We start from the raw sequence: 27,519 nt of genomic DNA, 5'->3' as shown, positions 1-27,519 counted from the left end.
ATGCTAAAATCACAGCCAATGACAACATACAAACATAATGGAATAAAACCTGATTAAGCAATTATATGTACCCTAGTAGTCAAAATTGTGGAAACCTTTTGGAAAAAGTGTATTTTTGAGGTTTGATGATTCATAACACCACTTTTTTTGGTGTAATACCATAAAATTATATATATCAATGGAAAGATAATTTAATCAAGAATGTAATGCAAGAAAGTTTGTTCAATTATCTGAAATTCTATGAAAAGTTATAGCCAAATAACCAGAAAAAAAAGAAGCACAACTTGCTTAGGTTGATATGAAGTAGCTTTCCTTCATTTGAATGTAGCCAATGAGCATGGGTGCTTAGAGCCAATCACATGTCATCTTGTTTTGGCAATGAGCCAAGAAGGTCACAGTAGAATTCAGCTATTGATGTCATGTATTGGAGCTGAGAGGAGGACATCTGTCAGTGTGTTATGTGATTGCTATCAAGTTGGTTGGGTTTTTTTGTGTTCTTTCATTTAGTGAGCTTGTAAAAAGTAATAAAATTAAACAAATGGCACAAAGAGTCGACTGGTCATCCAGAAAGTGATGTAAAATAGTACTATTAAGGGAACAAGGCTACAGTTATGAAGAAATTAGAAGAAAAATTGGTGGAAACTTAACCAAAGGTGGCATTTCTAAATTTTTGAAGAGGTATAAGGAGACTCAGTCACTACAAAACCACTGGTAAAGGCAAGAAAAGGTGCACAACGGCAAGTGATGATAGAAGAATTGCGAGACTGTGCCTACATGATAGAAGAAAATCATCTGGGTGTATACAAGATGAAATGGTGCGATACAATGTGAAGTTCAGTGCAAGGACTGTTCGGCGCAGACTGCAGGAATTTGGCCTAAATGCTAGAATTCCACGAAAAAAGGCCATTTTTATCTCTCAAACAAAGGTTGAAAAGATTAAACTGGGCTAAAACCCATGTTACCTGGACAGTGGAACAATGGGACAGTGTTATTTGGAGTGATGAGACCAAAATCTCCCTGTTTGGTAGTGACGGCATAAAATACGTAAGAAAAAGAATCGGAGAAGATTTGCATCCTGATCACATTACACCTACCGTGAAACACCACTTGGTGTTATGATCTGGGGTTGTATGACATTAAAAGGTGTGGGCAGAATTTGCATGATTAATGGGAATATAAATGCCCAAAAATACATAAATGAAATACTTGAGCCCAAACAGAAGCCTTCTGCACGTGATCTTTTCCAAGATAATGAAGCATTTATATTTCAACAGGATTCAGCTCCATGTCATGTTGCTGCTGTGTGCAAAAAGTGGTTTCAAGATAATCATATTCCACTGCTGGAATGGCCTGGGAATAGCCCAGACCTTAACCCAATCGAAAATCTAAAGAAACTTGTTAGTCAGAAGCAACCCATCAATAAAACCCAATTAATAGAAGCAATAATTCAATCTTGGAACTTCAATCATTGTTATAATTCATATTATAACAGCTGCAGAACTAAAAAACTTGGTTCACTCCATGGGAAGGCGTTGTAAGGCTGCAATAACACATACTTAGTTGTGTAACGCTAAAGGTTACCCAACTAAGTATGAACTCTAACTCCAGCAAAGATGAAGTCAACTCACCTCCTTCCATACCAGAACTCAGCACCACATGCCTCCTATGAGCGTTTTGAAAAAAAAAGACATAAGAAGAATATTAGACAACATGAACACCACAAAATCATCTGGTTCCAACAGCATCTTTCCTACTGTAACTCAAACGTTGTGCTCCAGAGCTAACTTGTGTCCTCTATCATCTCTTCAACCTTCTATACTCAGCTGGCACTTATTCCATTTCATGGAAGCAAGCATATATCCAACAATTCCAAAAAAGGGGAGACAAAAGCTTACCAACTACCAACGAATTGCCATCACCTCAATCCTCTCCAAAATAATGAAGAAAGTTATAAATGGTCAACTTCTTCACTACCTAGAAGCCTACCAGTTAATCAGCAACCACCATATAGATTCCGTCAATCAAGATCCATGGCTGATATCTTAGCCTACATCACCCACCACTGGGCACATGCCACGGAAAGGTTCAGAAAAAAGTGTGCTATTGCCCTTGACATTTCCAGGGCTTTTGATTGTGTTTGGCATCAAGATCTGCTTTGCAAGCTGCCTTCCTTTTCTTCTTTTTTTTTCCTGGTTATTCACTACATGTCATGGTGTACAGGCATCCTCCTCTCTTCAAGCTTTCCCACCAATGCATGAGTACCTTGGGTCTCCATTCTTTCACCTACTCTCTTTCTCTTATACATAAATGACCTATTCTCAATCACCACAAATCCTACAGATAGCTTTGACAACAACAGCACTGAATTTCCCACTGAAGGATGATATGGAGATCAATGTTTAAGGCACTGGTTGCAGATGATCTTGATGTAAGGGATATCTGGGATCCTACTTCTTTGACAAACCATATAGTTCCTAGACATCTCTTACATCAAAATCATCTGAAACCAGTGCCCTAAACACTCATCTCCATACCATCTATCAGTGGGACAAGGATAAACCTAGTCATCTTCTATGCTGTCAAAACAGTTCTGCCTTTTATCTCACAAAAGGGATCTCAGCTCACCTTCCCTTATCTTCAGTAATATGCACATCATAAGACAGGATGAATTCTCTCTCCCTGGACTGACATTTACCTCTAACCTCTCCTAGCATAAACATATCACATTAGCTTCTCAGCTTCTAAAAAACTAGGCACTCTTTTCTGCTCAATAAGCTTTTAGATCCACCCAGTTACTAACCCTATATAAATCCCAAACCTGATCATCCTTAGAATATGCTTCACACATTTGGGGTTGTGCACCTTAAACCTTCTTAAAAATTCTTGATACTGTCCAGAGGAGGGCAATTCAGCTCACAGATAACCCTTCCCTCACAAAAGGCTTGTTTCAACCTATCACAGATGAAATGTTTCAGCTCTGAGGTACTTCCATACTCACCACTTCAATGAACTGTCAAAAACATTATTCCTCTAATTGCTGCTGGGCCTGTTAACACCAGAGGAGCAGCCCCAACATCCCTTTTCAGTACAACTGCAAGCTAATCAAACCTGCTTCTCCTCTTTCTCATATATTCCATCAACATCTGTTCACTGGAACAGCCTTCTGCATAATGTGTTTCCCAACAACTTCAACCTCCAGCTGCTTAAGAAAAATGTCCATAGATTTCTTCTTTCTCAATCTTTATTTGCACCTCTCACACAGAACTGATGTACTATATGTTCTTGTACCTTTGTGTGCAGGATAAATATAAAATAAATAAAGGCTTAGAAAAAGTGCTTCCTGTCTACAATCAGAAGACACCATATGATGGTCTTTCTTCAGTCAGCCTAGGCTTTCGATGCAAATGCAACTTCATAATAAAATACAGAACTTAAAGGGTTTTATAATGAAACATTTTAGCAGAAATTAATATTTTAATTAACAAAACTCTAAGATTTAAAATTATGCACTATATTAAATGTATGAGGGTGATCTGAAAAGTTCTTGGCCTAACAATGAAAAAACGAATTTATAATTTCAAAATTATTTTTATTTTTCAACATAATCTCCCTTAAGACTAATATATTTATTCCAGCAATGTTCCAGCACCATTATCCCATCCTTGTATTGGTTCTCAGTAAGATCTGCAAAATACACCTCTACAGCTGCAATCACCTCTTGATTCGAAGAAAAACGCTGACCAGCGAGGAAGTGTTTTAGTTTTGGGAAGACATATCAGACGGAGCCAAATCTGGGGAATAGGGTGGATGTTTCAACAATTCATAGTGCAGATTCCTTAGTTCCATTGCCAAAATGCTTGATTTTTTGCCAAATAAGATTATTTTTTTCTTCTCCAAATTGGATCTTTTCTCGCAAATTTTTTCGTCTAGTCTGGTTAAAAGATCTGAATAATATTCCCAGTTATTGTTTTACCCTTTTCAAGATAATTAATAAACAAAACGCCTTTAGCATCCCAAAATACCGATGCCATGACTTTTCCTGCTGATGGAACTGGCTTTGTCTTCTTTGGTGCTGAACAACCAGCTTCTATCCACTGTTTTGACTGCTGTTTGGATTCTGGCATGCAATGGTGATTCCAAGTCTCATCCATAGCAATATCTCGACACACAAAATCAGTTTTATTCTTAATAAAACGCTCCCAGCACCGTTCAGAGATTTTCATGCGAGTGTGTTTTTGAGCTGCTGTGAGCAAGAGCGGCATCCATCTTGCACAAAGCTTTTTCATATGCAATTCTTCATGCAAAATATATCCTACACATTCTTTTGAAATGTCTATAGTCTCAGCAATTTCACACACTTTGACTCACTGGTCATCCAATAAATACCATATTGTGCACTTGATCAATGATTTCTAATGTTGTTACACTTTTTGGATGTCCTTCACGTGGATTATCTTCAAGGCTGGTACCGCCATGTTTAAACTCGGCAGCTCATTTCTTAATGAAAACGAAGGAGAAGAGTGCCTATGAACTTCGAAGGAATTTTTTTTGGTGTTAAACTTTCTTTTACAAAGAATTTTATAACTGCATGATACTCAATTTTTATCCATTTCAAGGGATAGACAACACTTTTGCTTCAGCCAGCTGTATAAAACAAACAACTTGATAGAATGACCTGCAATTTCACATTGATGCTTTTGACAGATGTACCAACTTACAAAAAAAAATCATGCTGATAATTTTGCCATCTATGGTTGAGGCCGAGAAGTTTTCAAATCACCCTCATATATAGGACAATTACAGATGCAATGAATATGGTATACGCCAGGATGAACCAGAGGAGGAAGTGGATTCTTGGATGAGTTCTTTAATTTTGCAGGAGATTTAAAGGTGGCATTAAGGTTGTATTCCTGTAGTATGCTGTTTATTGTATCTGATATCCCTTTAATGTATGGAATGGTTACAGTTTTATTGTAATCTAGTTTATTTTTGTTTTTAAGTGAGGTCTTTGTTGATAGTATTTTGGCTGTAGTCATATTTCAGGAAGGTATTGCTGGTAACCTTTAATTCATCTTTTAGTGCTTGTTCACTGGAGCAAATCTTCAAAGTCCTGTTTTTTAGTGTATTAATGACACCTAGTTTTTTTGTGCTGGGTGATGGTGGTAGGAGGTTATGTTTATATTGGGACTTTTTTTTTCCAGTTGCGGTTAGGCCAGTAGAATAATGTTTGAACAAATTATGGTCTATATGGCATACTGTTTGAAATGTAATACAGCTTGTCTCCATGTGTGTGTGTGTGTGCATATATATATATGTGTGTGTGTGTGTGTGTGTGTGTGTGTGTACTTCAGATGATGACCTTAATATGAAGATCAAAACACCAGGAAATTAAAGTAATTATTTCTAACACAGTTGTAGTCTTCATAATTTGTCTGAAATGAACAAAATAGCCTGAAATAATTTCACACTACTGAATTTATATAAGTTAGTGGAATGACGAGGCATTCTGAGGTTCAATTCTTATTTTGTATTCCTTTAACACTTTTGTCATATAATGGTATTTTTCAGAACAAAGTCTGCAAAAACAGTCTAGTCTACTTGTGCACTCTTGACCAAATGGGTTGATAATTGGGAGATCATAAGCTTGAAATGGGACTATGATCTCATAATTCAAGTACTTTTGATTTCAAGAGTCAAGCATAATCTCTTAATTAAGGATTAAGTTTGAATCCTAGTAATTTTCCTACATACCATATTGATAACTGGCAGTGTATTAAATGGTATAATTTGATGAATACTGTAAACAAACACAAAACATACCTTGTTTTCTTTTGATGCCATGATTTCTTCTAACAGCTTGAAAAGCCTAAAAAAGAATTTTTATATTAAATATTGTAAAGACTGATGACAGGCTTGAAGAAATGAATAAGCCGAAGAGAGAGAACTAAAAACAAAATCATGGAATATTTAATTAACTTACTTTGTTTCCTTTTCCATTTCTTGACAAACATCAATAATTTGAAGTATATTATGGTTGGCACAAAGTTGTAGTGCTCCAATATTCACTTGAATATAATCCTTAAGAAAATCTTCAGCAAGACTACGAACTTCTTTAGGCCAAGTTGCACTCCACATCAGTGTCTGGCGATCAGGCTATATAAAATATTTTCAATGCATGTTCTGAAATGTTGATATTATTATAACAATGATTACATATAAAACATCAATGACCATAAGAATTTGTTCATAACATGCAAAATATAAGAATACATTTGACTTACAATTAAAACAGTTTCATTATGTTCAATGGGAAAATCAGAGAAGCTACTGACAAAAAACATAACTGAATAAGGATAACAAAACAGGATATATATATCCTGTTTTGTTATACTTTCTCGGGTTCTAGTCAGTTAAATTTTAATCTTATAAATATATATATATATATATATATATATATATTTTTTTTCAAAATTCATTTTTATTCGGTTGGAATATTATAAAAAAAAGGTTTAATGACTATTACCGAGAGAAAAGATGACAAGATATATTTAAAAAAGATACTACTAGTTTACTAGTTTCGTTACATGAACATCCTCAGGTATCACAATCAAAGAAGTATATAAAAAATTACAGAGACTTAAAATTGTACTAACAGAACAAGTATAAAAAAACAGTAGCGTGTTTGTTCTCTCCCATTGCATAAAGTCAGGATACTTCAAATATGATAACAAGATCTACTTACAAAACTCAGGTCTGGCTATGGGCAGCCCACTCTCTCCGATTCTTGCGGATATATTTCTCAACGATTTTGAAGAAAAAACTATTAACTCCTTTCACTTTAAACCAAAAGTCTGGTACCGCTATATTGATGATATTTTCCTCATCTGGGAAGACGGTGTCAATAACCTCTATTTATTTTTAGACCACCTAAACAAGTGCCATGAAAAAATCTCTTTCACCTTCGAACTGGAATCAGATGACTGCCTTCCCTTTTTAGACCTCAAACTTACCAGATGTGCTGAGAGCATTAAAATCTCAATTTTTAGAAAGCCTACTCATACTGACAGATACCTTCATGCTTCCTCCCATCACTATCCCCAACAAAAATGTGGTATTATTTCCACCTTAGCTCACTGAGCCAAATCATTACTTACAGAAGAAACAGAAATTGAAAATGAACTCCTTTTTCTTAAAAAAACTTTTATTAATAATGGTTTCTCTCCAAAGAAAATTGACAAATTTCTTTCCCCCTGGCACTCAACTACTTCTGAAGATCCCTCTTCCCCAAGAGCCTTCATCTCCTTGCCTTACATCAGCTCTCTTTCACCAAAACTGGCCAAGATTCTCAAGAAATTCAACTTCAAAATGTGCTTCACTATGCTTCCAAAACTTCGTTCATTACTTAGCAAACATAAACATCTTCCTACTCAGTTTCCAGGAGTGTACAAGATTTTGTGCGATTGCGGAAAGCCATACTATGGACAGACTGCTAAATCCATCCTTCTACGTTTGGATGAACACCGTAGAGATATCTCCTAAAACAGGACTAGAGCTAGCGCTCTCTCTAGCCAAGTTCTCTTTTCAGCTAACTCAGACGAAGGCTGCCGGCACATTGTAAACTGGACTCAAACTTCTAACATCCATGTGCTACGATGAACTCGAAAGAAAGATTGTTGAATCTAGGGAAATTTCTCTAGATTCCTCTCATATCAACAACAGCCTGAGTTACAATCTCTCTGACGCACACGTTGCTTCTGTTCAGTACTGGTGCACTCGCGACAGCGCGTAGTATTCGTTTGTTTGGAACTCATACTTGCATTTTTTTTCAAACACGCTACTGTTTTTTATACTTGTTCTGTTAGTACAATTTTAAGTCTCTGTAATTTTTTATATACTTCTTTGACTGTGATACCTGAGGATGTTCATGTAACGAAACTAGTAAACTAGTAGTATCTTTTTTAAATATATCTTGTCATCTTTTCTCTCGATAATAGTCATTAAACCTTTTTTTTATATATATACTCTATAATATAAAATGATAAGCTTTTTTTGTAATGCTTTTGTGTCAAGTTATTTGAAACGTTTTGAAACTCAAGGTTACCCTGAGTATCGAGTCTTCAAAATTTGTGTCATCAGAATTCAATGAGAACAGGCTTACCAGTCTGGAAATCGGGGGGAGGGGGGACTTTAAAGTTTTCAAAATTCTATTCATCAGAATTCAAGAACCGGCCTACCAGTCTGTAACTCAGAGAGTTGGGTGCCGTAGGTGCCGGGGGGGGGGGGGGCAGAAACCCCTTTCGAGTTTTCAAAATTCGAGTCATCAGAATTCAAGGAGAACCGGCCGACCAGTCTGGAACTCGGGCGCCATAGGCACTAGAACCCTCCTTTCGAGTCTTCAAAATTCAAGGAGAACTGGCTTACCAGTTCAGAACTTAGAGGGGTTGGGCATCATAGGCATCAGGGGCCCCCCCCCCTAGTATATATATATATATAAAGATTTTTATTGCTGGTTTTCCTACCCTTTCTTCCTGATTTATGCTTATGTGTACACCCACGAGACTCCACTTCACCATGCAGGCACTCTAAACCAAAGATGATGGAATAGATTGATTGCTCCTTATTCCCCGAAGTGTCCTATGTCTGTATATTGGAAGTATTCTTCCAGCTGATTTGGTTTGTTTTGAGGGACCAAAAATCCGAGTTTACAGGAGAAAAACCCTTCACCACTGCATGACACCGGCTAATTCATCATTTGATTCAAATCATGTCAGAGACAGGCTTCGAACCCAGGTCCTTACAACTGAAGGACTCATCTAAATCAACTGAGCTATGAGGCACTGGTTTTCCTAACAGCAATAAAAATTACAATTTCTCACAATAATTATTTAATCTGGTTCTAAGACCAAGACTTGAAGCAGATTTAAGAAATTATATATATAGAGAGAGAGAGAGAGAGAGAGAGAACTAAGCTTAATATCTCCTGTTATGCAGTCTGTATAGATTGGAAATATAACAATGGAGATAGCATACACCCCGCATCCTTATAGCTGATTTTACATCAAACTATTTTCTTTCTTTGCATTTGTATAGGCCAGCTATCTAGGGATCTGAACAGTTTTTATCTTATTATATGCCCCTCTTTTTTTTTTTTTTTTTTTTTTTTTTAAGATCAATAAAGCTTAAAAATGGAGAGCGCTGTTATATTTATAACCAAAGGAATATTACTTGTATGTGTTGATTAATTTTAACAATATAGATGAGAACACAGACTGATAAGAATATAACTATTTATTAACTTATTGCTGGTATTCTATCCAGCATCTTCAGAGCATAAAAACAGTTTGTCACAGTATAACAATAATGGGACTAGTTTGAACAACTGTAACATACAACACAAAGACTAAAGTCCTAATTAGGCACCATCTATATTGGGGGAGAGGAATAAAAAAAAGAGAGAAAAAAGCAATTAATTTGGTCTTAAGATGACTGTCACCCAAATATTTGGCAAATTTATACAGCCATACTTGTTGAGGTTTGGAGTATGTTTCTGCACTCAGTTGATTGTGGGAACAACCTCTCTGACTTATAAAAGCTTCTGTTTTTTTCCAATTGATCCTGTGTGCAGGGATATCTAAAGAGTGATCTGCTAGATCTGACTAGTCATAACGATAGTGATGGGTGTATTTTTTATGTTCACTGAGGCAGATGTCCACAGTTCTTCCTTCTGTTCATAGTAAGCTCGATCACACAAACAGGGAACTTCAGACTCCTGGATGTAATAAAGGAGAAATTCTGTCCTTGGTGAACGGATGAGAGTTGCCAATTTCGCACATGGTTGGTTAGTTGATGTTTATTAAGCACTCAAGATATCTTTACAGATGTACCTGGTGACAGCTTTGTTGTAGCCTACTGTGGTAGACAGTGGGAGAGGGGAGAATTTCTGGGAGAGCATTTAGTATTTTGTCTATCTTATGGGGATTATAACCATTGGTTAAGAAGGTGCAATGTAAGTGAGTGAGTTCAGCAGTGAGAGCAATGTCATTGGAACAAATCGCTCTAGCTCTGTGAGTTAGTGTTTTTAGGATACCATATTGTTAAGATGGGTTTTCTATAAACCAAGAATGATAAGGAACCATCTGGAATACACGTGATTAGTGTATCCAGCAAAGGGCATACAGTCACTAGCTTCCACTGTGAAGTGGAATTTTGTGTGCTGGCTATTTAAATGTGCTAAGAATGTATCCAATGTGTCTGGGCCATGTGGCCAAATATAGCAAGCACATCAATACAGCATAGCCAAAGCCTTGGTTTGAGCATGGCTGTATTGATGGCTAGCTTTTCTAAGTGTTCTATGTAGAAGTTGGCTGGAGGGGGGGGGGCAAGTAAAATAACCTGCCTGTACTGTGAATTTAAATAGCCGAAATATATCGTAATAAATAGTTGAAATATATCAGGGGGAAATTGTGACTTTAGTAAATCAAGGGTTTCAATTAACAGTATATTTGTGAATAGTGAGGTGATGTCAAAACTCACCATTATGTCTGAACTTTTTAAGGTATGATTTTTTAAAATACTTTTTAGGTGGGTAAAATTTTTAACAAAAGAGAGAGAATTTTTTGTGAGAGTGGCTAGTAGCTTGGCTAAATGTAGCCTAAGCCTTCCCACACGTTTTATTACTTATATGGTGAATAAAGAGCCTGTGTAGTTCAATAGAAGTGGCGTTTGCACTCTACGGCACTTGACCGCACGAAGAAAGGATTTGGTGGTTCAAATCTAGTCGCCAACTAGAGGAAATTCTTCTAAGGCTTTTTTTGATCAGTTCCCAAGTTAGTCGATCTCTGGCACGAGCTAGCGGGTTTTTTCTCCCAGAAACTCCGGTTTTTTGTCCCATAAACTCAAAAAAATCGACAGTCGAACACACACTATTTTCAGACATTTAAAATATTGTGTTAGGGACCATGAGATGGTGGCACTAGCTTGCCGCCGTCTTCACTGCGTGCCGATGAATCAGTGATAGCTTTGGGCCTGCTATCTCTCTCTGATTGGCTACCAGTGGAGATTGAACTGCCCACTCAGTCTCCAAAAGTTAGATAGGGTAAACGGCCCCGCCTACTCTTTATACGGGAACAAATAGGCGTTAGCTGATAATATTTTCGATGCATGAGTCTACGGCTAACATCTGATTCTTCTTGAAACATGAATACATATTTCTCTACAATGGGATACTCATTGGCATTTGCTCAATATGTGTGACTACATCCTATTTGAAATCTCCTGCACACTCTTGTATCTTAATCCTCTAAAGATATCACTAGCAACTGTGCACTTGGCCACAGGAAGAGTACTAAGAAGAAATCTTATATTATTATTAGACCTATCCTTTTCAAGTTTTCCCAAACCATTTCTATATGTATGGAATTCATTTCCTACTCTGCTAAACATTTACGCTTCCAACAAAAATTAGCTTTCATATCAAATAGTCTCTCTAATGACTCAAAAAATTCCTCTACTTCTACACTATTAGTTATGGGACTACAGGCACAAGAAAGTTGAATTTTCCGATTTCTTCTCATTTGAACATTTTCCCAGATCACCACTTGAAAATGGATGACATTCATAAAATTTATCTTCATATTTAGTGCTAAATATAATATTGCTTCACCATCCTTATACTGATTCCTAGTGCCTGAGGAAATCATGTTATATTTAATAAGAAAAATCTCACCTCTTTTAATCTTCTCAGTCTTGATAACACTAATTATGTCAATATCCCTAATTTTTTCTATCTATACTTCTTTTTCATCGATACTGCTTATATTGATGTACTTCTGCTAGTCATTCAAAGCAGCTGGCTCTCAATGTTTGCACTGACTCTCTGCCAAAAACAGCAGGTTCTTTGTATAACTAAGCCATGAGATCTCCAATCTCCATTCGCATTTGTTTAATATACAAATGGATGCCTAGTAATAAACATGCATCAGTTCACAGGAAGATGACAATGGGCATGGACAGAAATCTCCAGTCAGTCTACTTTACTTACAGGAAAGGTTCCTCCATTAAGGATATCTTTAAGTGACCACATTAACCATCTGTGTTCTTCATATGAGGGGAGGGGTCTGGAAAGTTCTGATAAAACACCTAGAACAAAATGATATTAAAGCAACTAATATAACCACAAGAAAGAATGCACTAGTAACATAGTTATGAAAGTAACTTATGTTCTTATTTCCTTGTATGTTCTTTCTCGTACTATCATATGCATTTGTAGTTTAAGCTGATAGAGAGTACAATTTGGTCGGCAAAGTCCCAAATTACCAGCCCATCCTCATTTGTTCAGTACCCAGCAATCCTACTAATGGGGCGCATCTGAAGGTGAGGATAGGGCATTAGGTCAGAAGCCCCAGTTGGTTCTCTGCATTCTTGAAAAGTAATATGGAGGTCTTCTCTCAGTTACTTAGCTTTGACCCATAACAGATAATAGTTTGAACCATAATAAATGGAATTGGAGGAAAATTGTTGATAGGGGATTAATAATAATGTAAACTTAATCATGCAGTGTTGTCATTGTAACATGAACAGCCCTTGAGGAGTACCTATCAGGAAATTGATGATAATGATGTTCTTTCTTATGGTTATATCAGTTGCTTTGAAATCATTTTTGTTCTAGGTGCTTATCAGAACTTTCCAGATTACCCCCCCCCCCTTCCGCCTCTTGTATTTCACCTTATTAAGCAGTTCAAGACTTTCATGAGTCAAGAATATATAACTGGAATGGAAGTGAAAACACTGCATTTATAGAAAAACACCTTCCAGCTTCAGTTTCTTTTAGATAAGTCAAGAAACTACTATCTTAGATCATGCATGCCTAAAACTGTCAGCTTGGTTGACTACATGATTAGTATATCCTCATTCCAACCAAAAGGCTGCAGTTTCATATCCTGCTGTGGCCTCCAAAGATGAATTTCACTGCACTGTGCAAGACCACTTTCCTCCTTGCTGAAGGCCAAAAGTGATCAGCATTCATTTTACACAAATTATGGACTCTACAACCGTGTTATAAATAATTATTTTAATTTTAATTTCCCGACATTTTGATCCAGATATTTGGGATATCCTTGAGAGGATTACACACAACTTGGCAAATCATATCCGAGAAACAAAAAAGCAAAACTCATATCCAAATTTCTTCGTCTTAAAGATCGACAACATTCGGAAAACCAATGAACATATTTGAATTCCGCTGCAGTGAACAATAACAGCCAACCAACCAGAAGCAAGTTTTAACAGGATCCACCAACTGTCTTCAGTAAATAGTCACGTCACGTAGTCAATAAATTGAACCATGCCCTGAACAATAATGAGCTTGCAGTACTCAGCAAAGGTTTAAACTTTGCCGTGACTCCCAGAATGATTAACAAACTTGATTTTATTTATCATACAGAAAGAGGCTTAATATTTATCCTTATCACCATAGCAGATAAAGTATGTTTAGAAACCTCAAACATTTTAAATTTAAATTATACTAAAACAATAACCAGCAACCAAACAAAATCGGAAATGACAGCGGTAAAATCACTAAAATTAAATTTACACTTTGTAATTACAGCCAATAAAGGCAGTGCCACAGTTATTCTAAACTGAACTATTTCTTTGGAAAAAATGAATCTAATAGTCTCAGACAACAGCACATATCAACTAGTTAACTATGACCCTATCAATCGAATAAAAAAGAACACTGAGAAGCTACTTAAATCAATAATCACATGGCCTGAAGATACCGTTAAAAAATGAATTCCACACTACATTCGTTCCATAAGAATTTACGGTCTACTAAAGATTTACAAACAAAACACACCACTCCGGCTGAGAGTCGAAGGTACTGACAGCCCCAATTATCACCTAGCCAAGAAACTAGCGTCAACACTCAAGGAGTTGGCAGGTCATTCCCTGTCCTATATTAAAAACACACAACAAAATCAAAGACATCACACCGGAAAAAGACGATCTATTAGTCAGTTGTCATGTCTCTGCCCTCTTCACAAATGTCCCAATTATTGGACAAATTCCTTCCTGATATCACAGCACTCTTTGCGCATGTACTATTATGCTCTGGCTCTTTTGTGTGGCAAAACACTTTCGACCTACAAAAAAGAAGGCACAGCCATGGGTTCACCATTATGCTATTATCCCCCTGCTTTTGCTAAATTTTACATGGAACATTTTGATCGTGCTCTAGACAGCCGTCTAAACAAACAACACAAACGCATACAATTCACAATTGAGATTGAAAAGTAGAACAGGAATACATATTCGTACTTGAAGTAGAAAAATCTATTAAAGTCTTGAAATGTGGAAAGGCAGCAGAAGTAGATGATATTAGACCAGAAATGCTGAAGTATGGTGGTATAAAAGTCTTACAGTGCTGCACTGCATAGTTCAGAAGTCCTGGACAAAGGGACGAATTCCCGATGATTGAAGTAGAGCTCTCATAGTACCCATATATAAAAACGGAAATAAAACTGAATATGAGAATTACAGAGGTATTTGATTACTGAGTGTTCCTGGTAAGATTTATGCAAGTATACTTGAGAAACGGTTGATAAGAATTGTGGAAGAAAAGCCTGGTAAAGAACAAGCTGGATTCAGGCCAAATAGAGGCTTTCAGGATCAGATCTTCACTTTACAACAAATTGTTGAAAAATCATAGGAATATAACAAAGATCTGTATTTAAGGTTTGTCGATTTGGAAAAGGCATATGACAAGGTGCCAAGAGAGAAGCTATTCAATACGCTACAGTTATATGGTGTCAATGGGGCATTATATCAAGCAATACTTAGGCTGTATTTGAGTTGTAAGTCAGAATTGAAGGAAGTACAGGAAAGTGGTTTAATGTTAAATCTGGTGTCAGACAAGGATGTACATTATTTATTATTATTTTTATTATTATTTATTATTATTACGGGTATCTCCATGGAGTCAGTAGACTCATCGCGGGAGACCCAAACTAGCAAAACAATATCTGTCATATCTCTTCTTGAATTCATTTACAGACGAAGAGCTCACAACTAAGTCAGGCAATGAATTTCACTCATTCACCACCCTCCAGGCAAAATACCTTGTTCTGACACCTTTGTTAACCACACTCTTCTTTAATTTCCAGAGATGACCTCTTGTTCTTCCATCACTATCACACAGCTGAAACATTTCCCCTGCATCAATCCTATAAAAACCTTTTAGTAATTTGAATGTTTCTATCATATCCCCTCTTCTTCGCCTATCAACCAATCTCTGCAATCCACAAGCTCTCAATCTATCAATGTAGGGAGCATTTTTTATATCACTCACCAACTTGGTCACTCTTCTCTGAACCCTCTCCACAGCCTACTCATCTCCAAGGAATCCAGGTGACCAGACCTGAGCACAGTAATCCAAATGTGGAAGTATCAATGCTTTATAAAGGGGAATAATAACCTCTTTATCTCTGGATGTCAGTGTGTTCCTCAACAACCAAGTAATCCTATGTGCAATCTTGGACACCTTAGCAATGTGTCCTCTGAACTTCATCTCCCTATCTACCAATACCCCTAAGTCCCTAGCCTCATCAATCTCTTGGAGTACCTTTCCATCGATGTAGTACACAGCTGGTAATCTTTTAATCCCAAAATGCATGACTTTACACTTTTCCACATTGAACTGACATCCATTTTCTTTTGCCCATTTTACCAGCTTATTTAAATCCTCCTGCAAACTTTCAACATCAGCTTGATTTTTTATTGCACTACACAACTTTGCATCATCAGCAAACAACTGAATATCTCCCTTTAAGTCGTTTCCTATATCATTTATATACAAATTAAACAACATTGGCCCAAGCACAGAGCCCTGAGGCACACCACTGGTCACCTGCCTCATTCTGGACTCGGCTCCTCCATACACCACCTTATGGTATCTCTCCCTGAGCCATTCTCCTATCCATATCACCAATTTAATATCCATTCCCATCTGCTCCAATTTGCGTAACAGTGTTCTATGGGGTATCCTGTCAAAAGCCTTAGCAAAATCCAGAAGTACCACTGTGTAGCCAGTTACTTTGTCCAACTCAGATGTTATTCTATTATGAATAGTTAATAGATTGCTAAGGCAGGATCTACCTTTAACAAAACCATGTTGGCCTCTATAGAGTATCATATCCTGATCCACCCATTCTTGAATTTTGTCTTTAACCAACTTTTCCAATACTTTTACCACTACTCCTGAGATGGTGATTGGTCTGTAATTCAATACTGCAGTTTTAGAGCCACCCTTATGCAAAGGAACCACTTTGCCTAACTTCCACTCCCTAGGGACCATACCAGAGTTCAAACTTAAGTTAAATATCCAGGTGAGAGGGGTTGACAATTCATTTGCACATTCACGCAACACCCGAGCTGATATTCTATCTAAGCTTACCGCAGTGTTTGCATTTAAGTTTTGCAATATATTTAATACCTCTGATTCTTTAGCTTCAATTCTCACATTAGGTATTGCTGTAGGTATAGAGATATCCTCACTTGGGTGATAGACTTTTGAAAAGTGATCACTCAGTAACTCGACTATTACATCTGATTTTGTCACCTCAATACCATCAGCACCCACTAAGGTTATCCTTCCGAAGTCATTCTTCCTCTTACTTGCCACATAGCGGAAGAACTCTTTGGGATTACCCTTGATCTCTTTGGCTAAGGTCTTCTCATAATCTGATTTAGCTTTTCTTACTATGCTGGTAACCTTCCTAGCTTGAGCCTTGTACTGCTCATGGATGTCCTGATCGCCTTTCTCCTTGTAAATTCTCCATAACATTTTCTTTTTTTGCAGTTCAAGCTTGATACTACTGCTCATCCATCTAATGCCTGCCTTGTTTGACCTCCTAACCATGGGGACACAATCTGATATTGCTTTCCTCAGATACCCGCTGATTTTATCCCAAGCACTGCTAACATCTTTCCCTTGCAATATGTTCTGCCATGGGATGGCTGCAAGCTCACTCCGAAGCTTGTTATAATTGCCTAACCTGTAGTTCCATACATACCCCTTCTTAATAGAAAAATCCACAGATTTTGCAACCTCCCAAGTCAATACCACATGATCGCTTTCACCAACTGGAGGTAACGAGGACACCTTACTTATGCATATAACCTCTGAACCAATAACCAGGTCCAACACTCTCACACCACGTATCCCTTCAGTTACGTGCTGTTTCAAGTAATTATCTCGTAGAAGATGTATGAATTCCATTTCCTTTTTGCTACGTGATATTTCCTCCTTCCAATTGATATCACCGTAATTAAAATCCCCCATAATAATCACCAAGCCTTCACTCATTGCACTAAGTTGCTGATGCATGAATTCAATATCTCCCCCCGTACTCCCTGGCCTATAGCAGCATCCAACTGTATATTTGGTTGCGTTGGTCACTATTTCGCACCAGACTGCCTCAAATGAACTCTCATTCACATGTCTATCATCATGATATACTACTTTCTTTGGCTGCAACACATCAGCTATCATCAACAGTACTCCTCCTCCTGTTCTATCTTCTCTATCCTCCCTGAAAATACTGTACCCATCACATTCAATTCCAGTGACCACATCTTCTGCTAACAGCCAAGTTTCACTAATGCCTACAACTTTTGGTGAGATTTCACTGACTAATGCCAAAAATTCTTCTCTCTTATTTCGAATGCTTCTAGCATTGGTATACAAAAATTGCAGATTCCCTCTAGATCTTGTACCGGCTTTAGAACTGATATATAAGTCACTAACTACCATAGTCCTATGCCGATTTTTATCCCCTCTCTTCTGCAAATTATTCAGCCTATAAGGATCAATAAATACACAATCAGTGCTAAAGTTTCTCTCTCTTACACTCAACCTTTTCAATATTAGTTTCCCAGCCCAATAACTTCAACCTGTTCAGAAAACAATAACTTCTTCAATCGCTTATGTCCTTCCATGTTAAGATGCAGTCCATCTCTAGCATACAACTGCCTTTTTCCTTCAAACACACTCCAAACATCAACAAACTCCAGACCTCTTTTTCTGCACATTCTTGCAATCATATCATTCATTATCATTGCTCGTCTACTTAACTCGTAATTGTCAAAACGAGGCAGCACACACACTATTCTCCCATTGACACTTTTCCTCTTCACAATATCTAATAATGTTCTTAAATATTTTCCTACCCGATTTATACTACCTCTCGGGTCATTCGTACCCACCATAACCATCATCTTGTCTGCTTCATGCCCTCTCTTTATTGCTAAAGCCACTCTTTCTATTGTCCCATCAGCCAAGCACTCCTCATGCATACCACTCTCCATACCCTTAATCATAGAATCACCATATATTTTACCACTCTTAACTTCATTCAAGTCCACACTCATGGACTCATTCTCTACACTATTCAGCATGACTCTCCCAGCTTCATTACTCAACTCTCTATTACTTACCCCCCCCACTCTCACTACATCTCATTTCTTCTAGGCCACTTGTGGTTTTATTATGTTGACTCCCAATCACTCCCATACTATTTATTACTGAATCATTCACCAAAGACTCACCCATATGTAATCCTGTTCTAGTTACTTCAGCTAAAGTAATCTCTATAGTCCTAATTTCTCTGTTTAGCACATTAAACTCAGCTTTAGCTTCCAGTATCTCCTTACCGATCACTTCCACTTCCTCATGAAGAAGATGAAGGTCATTTTTCATTTTCATAAACTCCCGCCGAAGTTCTTCCGCTACGGTCCCGATATCAGCTTCCATTCCTAAACGCTCCAGCCTATCCCGACACTTCTCACATACGTCGACATTTTCGTTCTTCTCATTTTGCCAGACCGACCACAGATCCTTCACATTTTTCGGTGCATACATATAGCAGTTTCCGCAACGCATCCATTGCGAAAAATCTAACGCTGAGCCAGCCTTTCGTGTAGTAGTAGAAGTCCTGCGCGCCGCTGACGTACGTTTCTTGTTGGACGCCATCTTTACACGTTGATATAGTGAAACAAACGGCAGTGAAAACACAATATATACAACACAGTTCTAAACAATAATACCACTGAAGAACACTTGTTTCTAACCGATGCACAATTGCAGCACAATTTGTGACAAAAAGCCACACTATATTTAACTTTAAAAACACGTTTTCTAGACTAGCTAAACTCGACCGCCACATTTACCAAGGACACTAGCGCCACCTCTTATTCGTTATCTATATGGATAAGGTGGGGATAAGATAACAGTGGGGATAAGATTATCCCCACTGTTATTCGTTATCTATATGGATTACATTATGAAGGAAAGCAGTATTAAACCTGATATCAAAATTGGAGATGTTAATGTCAGCTCTTCACTTTATGCAGACAAGTCTGCAAGATTTCCTGACTAAATTGAATAACTGTTGTAATAGATATGGTATGAAGGTCAGCAATAAAAAGACAAAGACAATGAAAATAGGCAGAATCATTGAAAATGTCAACTGCATTGTGAATGGAGAACCTGTGGAACAAGTAAAACATTTCAGCTACTCAGGAACGATTTTTAATGAAGATGGTAAGTTGAATATGGAAATGGACAACAGAATCAACAAAGTTGGTATGGTAGGAAGTCAAATGAATAAATTCATATGGAATAAGAGAGAAATTAGTCAGAACATGAAATTAGCTGTATACAAGACAGTGTTCAAACCAGTTTTAACTTATGGATATGAGAGCTGGGTCAGAAGTAAAACACTTGACCAAAGACTAGAGACCGCAGATATGAGAGTCCTGAGAAAGATAAGAGGTATGAACAGATGGCATCAATGGCAATATCATATTAAAAATGAGGATATTAGGATAGAACTTGACATTGTCAGCATCCAGGAATGTGTTAGCAGAGCTAATCTCAGGTGGTATGGTCACTTAAACTGAATGGGCGAAGAAAGATTAGCAAAACAAGTGTTCTCTGCCAGGTTGGCAGGAAAACGACCCAGAGGAAGACCAAGATATAGGTGGATTGATACGATACAAAGCTCCTTAGATGATAGAAATATAAGATCTGATAATGTTGGAGTCTTGACAAGTAATAGACTAATTTGGAGGAAAATTGTAGATAAGAGGTTAGTAATGATGTAAATTTTTCATGTAGTACTATCATATCCTGTATACCCCTTCAGGGTACATGGCAGGAAATAGATTATGACTTCTGTTTCTAGATACACGTCACACATCTACCTTCTGGCAGTCTTTCCTTCACTGTTTACTAGAAACCGACATATACTGGCCAATATACATGCAAAAACTCTTACCACCACCCGACACAAAAACTAGGGGTCATTATAATAACACTTAAAAACAGGGCTTTGCTCTAATGAAAAAGCACTTAAAGATGAATTAAAAGTTATCTACAATACCTTCCTAAAAAGTGGTTACAGCCAAAATACTATCAACAAAATTCTTACAAGACCTCACTTTAAAACAAAAATAAACAAGACTATAATAAAACTAACAATTCCAATGATTAAAGGGTTATCATGCAAAATAAACAAAATACTACAAAAATACAACCTTAAAGCCACCTTTAAACCTCCTGAAAAATTAAAGAACTTACTCAACTTATCCAAGGATCCACTGGCCCTCCCAGGAGTATACCATATTCATTGCACCTGTAATTTGTCCTATATAGGGGAAACAGGATGCACAATTCCTATCAAAAAAAAAAAAAGGAACATAAACGACACATTAAATAAAATAACAATGGTCAAGCTGGTCTGTCTTTCTGATCATGTCCTCAAGATAGAATGGACTGGAAAAGCACCTGTTGTTTACACCAAAACATGGTATGAATGTAAATTTAAGGAGGCCTGTGAGATTTTTTTATCAATCACTCTAATCGTAACAATAATGATGATCTAAAAATCCCAAGCATATGGACGGCACATATTCTATCCACTTAACCTTTCTCCCTAAGAATTAATTTTAAATAGAACCATAGGTAATCCAGGATCTAAATGTAATATAACAATTGTCGTGTTAAATTAGGACATCATTTTTACTATAACAAAACGATCTATATGAAAGAATGCTTCTCTGAATTTGTCTTAAATAGAATATAGCTTTGATGTAGTTAATTTATTTTATTTCATTTATTTATTGTAATTTTATTTTATTTTCACCAGAGGTCAGTCCAGTAGAATAACCATTGATCAAATCATTGTCTCTTCAGCATACCATGTGAAATGTAATGTAATATATATATATATATATGTGTGTGTGTGTGTGTGTGTGTGTGTGTGTGTGTGTGTGTACTCCAGATGATGACCTTAATATGAAACATCAGGAAATTAAAATAATTATTTATAACACAGTTGTAGAGTCCATAATTTGTGTAAAATAACAGTTTCTGTATTATATAAAAAACTTAGATGCATAAAAATCGTCAGTCCACTGTACGGCACTAACATCGTGGGTGAGAGTCGCAAAAATAATAATAATAATAATAATAAAATAACTTGAGGTGCAAGAGCTTGTAGTTAAAATTGTAGTGTATTTTTTCCTTTCTTTCAACTTCTGTATAAAAAATGTCTCTAAAAAAATAAGTTCACAACTTTGAGATTCAATTTCAGGATCTATAATACAAAATCACTCACTCAAAAGAACATTAATTCACTTTGTGTGAATGAGTATGGTTCAATCCGGACTTCAGGTTGGTAAGAATCTCTTCCTTCCATTGATAATTCTTAATCAGAAAGAACTGTATTTAAGCTATTCTGGTAGTGCCTTAGTAAACCCATTAAGAAATGAGTTTACTAAGGCAAGGGACACTATGGGATACTAAGGCATTGCTTGCCTTAGTATCCCATAATGCTAAGCACATATCCCTATGGGCACGTATCACTAAGGTGACACTTACCATAATGTGTAGCATTATACATGTCCGTAAGGATATGTACTTTACATTATGGGATATTAAGGCAAGTGATGTGAAGTCATTAGCCTCTATATATACGAGTTGTCAAGTCGTGAAGTTACTTCACGTGCAAAATTTTTGTTGGAAGTTTTTTCATTTGGTTATACTATAAATTAAAGATACCAAGAAATTATATACTTTGTTTAATCCTTTCTCCAAGTGTGAGCAAACAAAGTTTGCACCTGAGACACCTTTTGGCAACTCATATATAAAAATATGACTTCTGCATTACTACAACCTTGCTTTCACCTCTGGGTCTGGCTCCCACTGATGAGACCTCAATAAAGGTTGAAATTGGTCTGGGTAGTGACCCTTCCCATAATGCATAGAATTCTACATGTCCACAAGGAAATATGCTTTGCATTGTGATGTGAAGCCATACCACCTTTACCACGAGTTGCCCCAGTCCTGAAAATACTTCAGGTGCAAACTTTGTTTGCTTACACTTGGAATCTACTAGATTTAAAGTGACCAGTGATGTATCTCATGGTTCAAATCTCGGGCCACTGTTGTTCAATCTACACATTAAGGATACTGAGATGGACCTGACAGGAGATGTCCAATTTTCTGATGATGATGCAAAGATAGGTAGGTCAATTAATAGCGTTACTGATAAACAGCACTTACAGAATGATTTCAATAAGCTGGAACAGTGAGACATTATCATTTGTAAGTGTAAAGTTATGCACTTTGCATGATTAGATTTCCAATGGCATATTATATTGGTGGAATTATATTACAAGAAACTGGTAAGGCTAGGGATCTTGGAGTTATGGTGAATATGAAACTGAAAATCATAGGTCACATAGCAAAAATTAAAAATACAACTCATGTAAGGATAAGGAAGTAAATTTGCCACTTTACAAGGCCTTGATACTACCTGGACTACTGCATGCAGATTTGGTTTCCTGGGTTCAGAGGATAAAGAAAATGTTCAAATGGTAAATATTTAAAAAGAAGAGTAACAAAGATGACATCAAAATTATCAAATGTAGATTATGAAGAGATTGAGTATATGTGGACCGCTGACATTAGTAAACAGGAGAAGGGAGAGAGGATGATAAAGGAAATAAACTTCTGAAAGGGTGTCATAGGTTATCAACCAATTAAGTTTTTCATATGAAGGTGGGAAGAGGACACGGGGATATCCATAGAAGCTAAGTTTTTGTGCAGTTAAGAAAGAGATGAGAGCTAGATTGTTCTCTCACAGAGCAGTGAGTGAGTGAAATACTTTGCCTGTTGAAGTAGTGAGTACATCTAGTATGAATGAGTTTAAGAGAAGGTATGACAACTGGTGTGAGTGATATCTACGGCCTTCTTTGACTCACTGAAGGTCTTGCATAATAATAAGAATAAGCTTTATTATCTGATTCCTGTTTACAGTACTCTTTTCTCCATTTCTAAGCTTTTTCAATAATCTATTAAACATTTTGCCATCTTCCTGATACATTGCTTTTTGGCTGAATCAATGTTTTCTTAATTTACTATTGATATTTTTTGGTTGGGTTTTTATTGTATGTGCATATGTGTGGAAGTTTAGCATATATGACCATAAAAATTTTGTAATGTTCAAACATCCCTACCTTCAAGGTCTTCTACAATAAGTGCCCTAGGCAGTGATCCCTATATTACATAGGAAATAAACACTGAGGATTTTAAAAAACTTTAATAGATCACACGACTAATTTAATTAGAAATGCAATGCTTTCATGGTCTTTGTTTTTTATATTTTTATACTGTTATACCTGACAAAGTCAGTTTTCCGATGAAACTGGTTGTTTGATCTATTAAGGTTTTTTAAAATCCTCGGTGCATATTTTTTATGGGCCTCCGCAACTCGTTTGCTTTTTTGAAATAAAAAAGCAAAATAATGTACGTTATTTCCTTCCATTTCTAAAAATATGTTACACACACGCAACTGTAGTAGGCCAAACAAAAATTCACCGGTGAAATGTCACCTGCACAATAGCATTGCATGGTAGCGCAACAATAGCGACAAGCGAAGGGGCATAAACTTGTACTAATGCATAAACTGAACGAACTTATTTGCCAACCCAATATATATATATATATATATATATATGGGAATAAATATATTCTAATATATATATAATTATCCTAATATATATATATATATATATATATATATATATATATATATATATATATATATATAATTTGGCTCTAGTAATTGTTGTAAAAAAGGGTAGTCAGTAACTCACTAGAGTACTTAGAGTTACTACTGTGATTATTTTATATTATATAGAAACAAAACAGCACTCAAGTACTCACACGAATTTGTTCAACAATTTTTCTAATTTGTGGTTCAAAACCCATATCTAGCATTCGATCTGCTTCATCCAGTACTAGGTATGTACAACGTCGAAGATTTGTCTTTCCAGCTTCCAAGAAGTCAATAAGACGACCAGGAGTTGCAATACAAATTTCAACACCTGAAAGAAATAGGATTTCTATACATTGATGGTAACAAAATGCATTTAAATATATAATTAAGATTTTTACTATGAGATGTACAAACCTAAGTAAAATTTTTTGTTTTAAAGATTAAAGTTTAGTGTTTTGACACAAGACAATTTTCAAACCAATTTTAACTTGTGGATCTGAGAGTTGCATTAGAAATAAAACACTGGATTAAAGACTGGAAACCATGTATATAAGAGTTCACAGAAAAACAGAGAAGTGATCAGATGGCATTTGGAGTCTGATACATAACAGATTAATTTGGAGGGAAATTGTTACTAGGAAGTTAGTAATGATGTAACTTTTCACGTAGTATCTTCCTAATATTCTATACGCCTTGAAGTCATATCAAGAATTTGATGATGATTAAAGATTAAACACTAAAAAAAAATATATTTTGGGTTCTTTGGAGCAGAGAATGAATGAAAGTGTAGTGGTTTGTATTAAGCCTATTCAATCGTGTAATACTACTGTATTTTAATAACCAGCCTCATAAAAAATATTTATCTAAAAAAAAAAAAAAAAAAGGCAAGACAAGAAGGCTGAGTGTGCCAGTTAGGTTCGATTATAAGTAGCTTCTGTTGAAGAGAAATGACTTATAATCTTATTTATGCTAAAAGCTTAAAGGTAATAGCTAAATCAGTGGAAGAGACCTCCACAAAACCTTAAAGAAATGTGGACTAACTAGGGCTTCTGACATAACATCCAATCTTTACTCACAAATGGTGCACCCCATTAGTAGGTATCCAGTGGAACATAAACAAGATGAGCTGGGAATTTGGCCAACCAAACTGTACAAGCTTGAATCAGAAATGAATATGTTGGTACAATAGAATTTCATGCTGGCTGGAGCATTACAGAGTATTTTGGCACTGCTGGCTATTTTCATCAGGAAACCAAGGTGATCAGAGAAAAATCAATCACTGAAACAAATCTAAAGTTGACAAAATTCAAAATACTCACCATAAACATAAGACATATTAATGAAGAAGTGGAACTTGGAAGAACTATAAAAATACAATGCAGGCATAACAGGTGTTACTGAGAGGAAGAATAAACTAAATGAGATCCTGCTAAATAATGAATATAAGATATTATATTTAGGCAACATCAATCAGGGAAAGGAAGGAAGGAAAGAGTGGTGATGGCATTCAACACCAAACATGAAGATAAACTTCTTGATTAGCAAGCAATTTCAAGTAGTTATGTGAGGAAATTCAATATGTGGAATTATATAACGAAAATTATTAGAAAGTTGTCCTATGGAAGAATTTTCTGAGTGATAAGAGAAGTAGCTGATATTAAGAAAACAGAAAACTAGTACTTGTTGGAGATCTAAACAGCAATGCAGAAAATTAATCCCATGTATAAATGGCGTGGAAAAAATTAGGAGAATGTGACACAACTAATAATAATCACAAGTACCTGCTGGATTTCGTTCGAGACAATGAATAGAAATCCAACAAGCTCCATTGTCAACATGAAGATGTGCACAAATTCACACAGAGAGAAGACATTATTAAAAAAAAAGTCTTATTTATTGTCGAATAGTAATATCTACACACACAGGTTCAAGATACAAGATATAGGAATTTGAAATTGGAAGTGATCATCCTTTAGTTTTAAGCAGGATTAAAAAGAATATCACATTCAAAAGAAAAATATATTAGAAAATTTTAAAAATAATTAAAAGTTGTGCAGCTTTTACAGGTAAACTGTAGGCTCAGTTATATAAATATTATTAAAGAAAAAAAATGAAAGAGTGAAAACATGAACCAAACCTTGGAGCCTCATTTCCTTTTCTACAGATCATCCTTCTTTCCGTCATTCTCAGTCTCATATCCTGCAAAACTACAACAGTGTCAACTGGGATGATCTTTGGAATTTCTATGCTTTATTTCCATGAACTGATTACTGCTTCCCCTCTTCTGATCCTAGCATCTGCTCTAATCTAATAACAAAAATTCTTGCTGGGATGAATGCTTTGTTCCATATACTGGTTGTCCAACAATTGCCATAACAGACCAACACAAAAATTCAGCAAGTCAAAAATTCTAGACTCTCACTTCTCTTACACTATAGCTCCTAACTGCAAAAACATCAAAAAAATGCTAAGCAGACTTTGGCAGTAAAGCCTTTTGGTCTCTCATCAAGGCAGAAATGACCTTGGCTTTGGGATGCAACTTCTGTCATTCCATGTTTCTACGTCTTTCACCAGTAAAGCCTTTTGGTCTCTCATCGAGGCAGAAATGACCCTGCTTTGAGATGCAACTTCTGTCCTTCCAATGTTTCCACTTCTTTCACATCCTGATGGTACAGTAGTAATACTCCCTAAAGATAAAGTAGACCTCTTCTGGAGAAAGTTTGGAGAAACTCATGTGATTATTCATATTTCCAAAAACCATTTGCTTGAGTCTAGCATCTTTGCCTTCTTACCAAACTACCATTTTACAGTATTCCCCCTTCTCTTTGTAAAGTGATTACCAGCTTCCTCCCTAGTCAATTAGTGTTGGTGTATCAGTTTTTCCCCTATAACTCTTGTATAGATGCTAAGGCAGATCTCCTCCCACTATTACACAAACTATACTCTGAAATTTTGCAGAAGGACATCAGAAAAATACTAAGTTGCCTTTGATGCCGTAATGGTATTCCTCCAATTGTACTTAAAGCTTGTGTTCCAGAACTCACTCCTACCTTGTATTGCCTCTTCAAGCTGTCACACTCATCTTTTATCCATCCAACAGTTTGGAAGCAAGCTTTTATTCAGCCTGTCCCCAAAAAAAGGTAGATTAAAGTCAGCAATCAAACTAACCCTGACACCCTGATCTCAATACTTTTAAAAATAATGGAAAAGTCAATAGCTTCACTTCTTGGAGACTTGTCAATTTTAGTGATCAACATTCTGCCATTTTCATTTTACTTGGACATAGGTTATGGAAAAGTTTAGAGAAACTCATGTGATTATTGATATTTCCAAAAGCCATTTGCTTGAGTCTGGCATCTTTGCCTTCTTACCAAGTTACCATTTTACAATATTCCCCCTT

The 27,519-nt window shown here is 36.3% G+C and overlaps 1 protein-coding gene across 1 annotated transcript in view; it reads right to left on the bottom strand.

Annotated features, from left to right (window-relative positions):
- The window catches only part of LOC150097114 (putative ATP-dependent RNA helicase DDX5), a 226,691-nt gene that overhangs the window by 95,284 nt on the left and 103,888 nt on the right, over window positions 1-27,519 (bottom strand). The window contains exons 7-9 of the mRNA XM_090407103.1: window positions 24,287-24,447; window positions 5,981-6,153; window positions 5,821-5,866 (exon numbers count right to left, since the gene is read on the bottom strand). Of these exons, the coding sequence (XP_090263229.1) occupies window positions 5,821-5,866; window positions 5,981-6,153; window positions 24,287-24,447 (380 nt within the window). The remainder of the gene's footprint in view (window positions 1-5,820; window positions 5,867-5,980; window positions 6,154-24,286; window positions 24,448-27,519) is intronic.

Source organism: Typopeltis vanoorti, chromosome 17, assembly GCF_054136105.1.
Source record: "Typopeltis vanoorti isolate ZY-2024b chromosome 17, IOZ_Tvanoo_1.0, whole genome shotgun sequence".
Taxonomy (NCBI): domain Eukaryota; kingdom Metazoa; phylum Arthropoda; class Arachnida; order Uropygi; family Thelyphonidae; genus Typopeltis; species Typopeltis vanoorti.
The sequence above is the reverse complement of the archived record's forward strand: the minus strand, read 5'-3'. Positions and strand labels throughout refer to the sequence as shown.